Below are 4,888 nucleotides of genomic sequence, written 5' to 3' on the forward strand. Positions count from 1 at the left end.
AATTTTTGTAGAGCAATTTTTTTCGAGTGAATACATTTTTTCAATTAAAATTTTATGCTGATTCCAATAATTAAATAAAAAATGGGGGTTTCCATAAGAGTGACCTATATTTGGCAAAAAATGGGCCGTTTTGCAAAACAAATTGCAAATTTAAAAAAAGCCATTTTAATCATCAAAATTTCATCTACATGATGCCGTTTATTTCATTCCTTAATTCCCAGCCGTTTCTGAGATATAAGCGTGGTTCGCAAATCACGAACCACCCTGTATATAAAAAAAACGTCAATGTGGGACCTCCCTTTCACCTTAGCTCTTCTAAAGAAAATATTATCTAAATAATTTTCCATCACTCCTATATCAATTACCTTGCTGTTGAACCAATGATCCTGGATTATGAAACCTAGATCTTGACCGCAGTGCAATAATAAAGATCCCCCAAAAAATACCACTTCGTGGCACAAAAAAAAGACCCCGCCAAGTCGTTCCTCCCAAAATAAATCAAGTGCCCACAAAAAATAAACAAAACTCCATCCCACCCCAAAAAGTTTAGAAATCTATTTTGTACCCCGCCTTTTATTCACTTCATAATTTGTGTGCTCCTCCTTCACGTAGTACCTACCTTTCTTTTACATACATGACTAGCTGAATTCCGTCGCTTCGCTCCGGAATCCCGCTAGTTCATCCCGAGGCATGGCCAAACTTGTAGAAAAGGCATGGCCGAACTTGTAAAAATTAATAAAAAAATACGGTCGTGCTGCGTGCTCCCTAGTAGCTGCATAGTTATCAAACTAAAAACATAAACGAAACTCAAAATGTTGGTCGAGAGCGGGACATTCCTCTCCCGCAGTCTCTGCACTCTGGGTATTTCTTATGGAGATTTTAACGATCAAAAATTGATCATATCTCAGGATCGGTTTAGATTTTCGCAAAATCCTTTCTTATTGCACACCTAGACCATAAAAGGAATATTCCTACCAAATTTCAGCTTTCTAGATGTTGTGGTTCTCGAGATAGGATCTTGATTTTATAATATACGATTCAGGTGTCCATTGTATCCGATGATTCTGCTTCTATCAGCTGAGCTCTGCAGAGAATGTTGCGTTGATGGGCTAGTAGTCCAGCCTTTGATTTGCATGATCTTCCGCATGCGCGACACATCAATGGGTTTGCGGCCGCTGTGTTGGGTGATGCTGGTGGTACTGGTGTAAGTCGTTGTTGTGTTGGGGGGCACAATGGTTGTGAAGATTGGTCATTTTGCTTTCTTCTTTTAATAGGTTGGATGATGGCCCACAGTTCGTTTAGATCTCATATAGCTTGTGAGAAACGCTCGTGTTTCATATAGGATGTTGCATGTTCTACACTTCAGATTTTTTTTCTCCTTGTTTTGGTTTTTCAGGCTTTGGTTATCTTGGTGTTTTTGGCTTAGGTGAAAATTGACATATTGTCTTGCTTTTCTTCCTTCTCGTGTAAAGCTGCAGATTGGACAAGTCCAGGTGTATTGGTCCTCATCTTCGTGTTTTTCTATTCTCCTCGGTTCTGCTTTGGTTATGGATTCTGTTGGAAGTTTGCCAGTTTTTTCCCAAATGAGTTTTCTCCATAGCTCGCGGTTGTTTGCTAAGTCTTTCCAGTTGGTACTGCCGATGCCAATTTCCTTCAAATCGTGCTTTACGAGGTCGATCCATCGTCTTTTGGGCTTTTGTTGTGGTCTTAGTCCAGTCTTGAGTTTTCCGAAGGCGACCTGGAGTGGCGTTCTATATTCACTCATTCGGCTCAGGTGTCCTGCCCATCTCATTATTCTCTGTCTTACTAAGTTTTCTATTGACATCATGTTTGTTCGTTTTAGTATTTCCTCATTTGGGATCATCTACTCCCACTTTACTCTGTATATTGTTCTTAAGGATTCAAGGTGGAATGCATTTAAGGACCGGTCACACAGAACGCGGCCTGGCCGCAGCGAACTCTGTAATCTACGTAATAAATTGTACATGCCACAATAGAGAGCGATCTGGCCGCGCGGCCTATTAGAAGAGTTGTAAAATGTTACAGAAGTCGCGGCGGCCTGAGAGTATTTTGTGTGATATTGGACTTCGTGTTAAAAAAAATTAACGTCAAGAGTTGGCCTCCACAAAAAAAGTACTGATATAAAAATATTGTAAACTTTACACCTAGCTATTTATTACATAAATGTCCCATAAGTTACCACAGGGTTTTTGCTCAACTCAGATTGAGCAGTAAAGTTATCCGAATTCTGGCAAACAATACGTTTTATCAGTGGGACTCAGAAGAACTATGTGATATTTGTAATTTATCTAAGGCGGAAGATTTATACCATTTCCTAGTGAAAAAAAATATCTATGAGTCGTTACATTTTCAACAAAAACAATTCTTTTCCAAAGGAGTTAGAGGTCATACATAAGTTGACAGAGAAACTAAAAGATAGGTTGGAGGCCGAAAAGCTAGTCAAGTGGGTTCTACAAAATATCTATGAGTCGTTACATTTTCAACAAAAACAATTCTTTTTCAAAGGAGTTAGAGGTCATACATAAGTTGACAGAGAAACTAAAAGATAGGTTGGAGGCCGAAAAGCTAGTCAAGTGGGTTCTACAAAATCGTAAAATTAAGATCAAATATTATTTAAAGCTTCTAGATCGTCTTAAAAGTAAATTGATCTCTAATGTTCAAAAATTAAACAGTCTTTCAGGATCTAACCTTTAGAGGATAAATTCAAAGCTCTCTTGGGGGAATTACATCATTGTCAAACGCAAGAACCTTACTATTACGAAACTTCTTATCAGGTGTTGCATACAGAAACTACCGTGGTGGTAAATCATGAGGGTGAGGCAATGTTAAATTCTAATAATGCCGGCTCCCGGGGTTGTGCATGTGGTCGCGCTTCGCGCTCCCTTGTTTACGGTCGCGCTGCGCGCTCCCGGGGCTTCGCGGTTTGTGCATGAGGTCGCGCTTCGCGCTCCCTTGGCTTCGCCCCTGAAACTAATATCGTCCCTGAGTCTTGTCTCGAAGAAATGTAAACTCAAAACTGAAAGCGAGAGAAAATATTTAACGTAGGAAAAGTTTTGCTGGCCTCACAGTGTGTTCCCCGGGTATCTTCGTACTTCGTCAGAGTTTGACGGTCGAGGCATGTTTTGAATTGCTCGCACTTTCGATTACATAACCAAGGTAGTCGATCTTTCCGAGAAAACATGAACATTTTTTCTCGGACGACGCGACGCCCACCCATCACCTATTTACCAGGCGAGCGTCTTGAAAACCAATTTGAAATGCAAAGAGTAGGAGTAGGATGGTCCACTTCTAACTCGAGAGGGAGAGTGAAAAATGGCATCTTGAGATATACAAAATGTAAAATGCTTTTTAAAAAGCGTACGCCCGCCATCAAGGTTCTTCACTTACCGTCTGAATTATCTGTCTGCATGGTCATGATGAGCCACATCTGTTGTGCGTAGGAAGAGACAAGAGGACTGTGCAATATGAAAGGTCCAGTATTAATGGCATCTTGAGATATATTTTGTTTACGCAGGAGATCACTACCGGATGTACTCACCGTTAATGTGATCGGAGGACCTGAAATGCAATGATTTACAAATATCTTACCTCGATTAATCTAGGCCAAGGGCGCTCAACCCTATGCCTGCGGGCCACGAAGTGGCCCGCGAAGGATTTTTGAGAGAAACAGGAAAACCTGGCATTGAGAAATACAAATTACAGATCGAAAACCTATTAAAGAAAATATTCAAAATCCCTGTTCCATCAACGAATCCCAAATGTTAAATTATCCAGTACTTATTAATTCAACAAGAATTAGTAGAAATTCAGAACCATTCTGTTTTGAAGCATATTATGTTTGAAGAATCCACTACATCAGAGCTAAACACGGAATCAATCGTCAAAATTTGGAAAAAAGTTCCAAAAGACCAACTTCCCATGTTATGTGACCTTGCTCAACAAATTCTTTCAAGATTTGGGTCTACTTACGAGTATGTGTGTGAAAAACTCTTTTCGACACTAACTTTTGTTAAAAATAAATATAGGTCCACACTCTCTTCCAATCACATCAGGGACATAGTTTTATTAGCAAACACCGAACTACATCCAAACATAGAAAGATTGGTACAAGATTATGTGTGTTTAATTAAATGAGTTTAATTCTGATTAAATGTTTTTAAATCATTTAATAATGATTAAATGTTTTGTTTCAAACAAGTGTTTTTATTTGAAGTTAGGACTTTTAACAGAAAACCCAAATTTAAAAACATTTAATCAGAATTAAACCCATTTAATTAAACACACATAATCTTGTACCAATCTTTCTATGTTTGGATGTAGTTCGGTGTTTGCTAATAAAACTATGTCCCTGATGTGATTGGAAGAGAGTGTGGACCTATATTTATTTTTAACAAAAGTTAGTGTCGAAAAGAGTTTTTCACACACATACTCGTAAGTAGACCCAAATCTTGAAAGAATTTGTTGAGCAAGGTCACATAACACGGGAAATTGGTCTTTTGGAACTTTTTTCCAAATTTTGACGATTGATTCCGTGTTTAGCTCTGATGTAGTGGATTCTTCAAACATAATATGCTTCAAAACAGAATGGTTCTGAATTTCTACTAATTCTTGTTGAATTAATACTGGATAATTTAATATTTGGGATTCGTTGATCGAACAGGGATTTTGAATGAGCAAAATATTTTCTCGTTCTGCTTCAAAGTCTTCAAATCTAGTTTCAAAATTCTTTAATAGGTTTTCGATCTGTAATTTGTATTTCTCAATGCCAGGTTTTCCTGTTTCTCTCAAAAATCCTGCGCGGGCCACTCAAAAATCCTTCGCGGGCCACTTCGTGGCCCGCGGGGATAGGGGTGAGCGCCCCTTGGAT

The 4,888-nt window shown here is 38.7% G+C and overlaps 1 protein-coding gene across 1 annotated transcript in view; it reads right to left on the bottom strand.

Moving 5' to 3' along the window:
* The window catches only part of LOC103521702 (transmembrane protein 181-like), a gene marked incomplete at its 5' end in the record, with an annotated part of 10,417 nt that extends 6,798 nt beyond the window's left edge, over positions 1-3,619 (bottom strand). The window contains one exon of the mRNA XM_008486809.3: positions 3,409-3,619. Coding sequence (XP_008485031.3) covers positions 3,409-3,619 — 211 coding nt within the window. The remainder of the gene's footprint in view (positions 1-3,408) is intronic.
* Positions 3,620-4,888: the final 1,269 nt, after the last annotated feature.

The sequence above is a fragment of the Diaphorina citri genome, unplaced genomic scaffold (assembly GCF_000475195.1).
Source record: "Diaphorina citri unplaced genomic scaffold, Diaci psyllid genome assembly version 1.1 scaffold5752, whole genome shotgun sequence".
NCBI lineage: Eukaryota > Metazoa > Arthropoda > Insecta > Hemiptera > Psyllidae > Diaphorina > Diaphorina citri.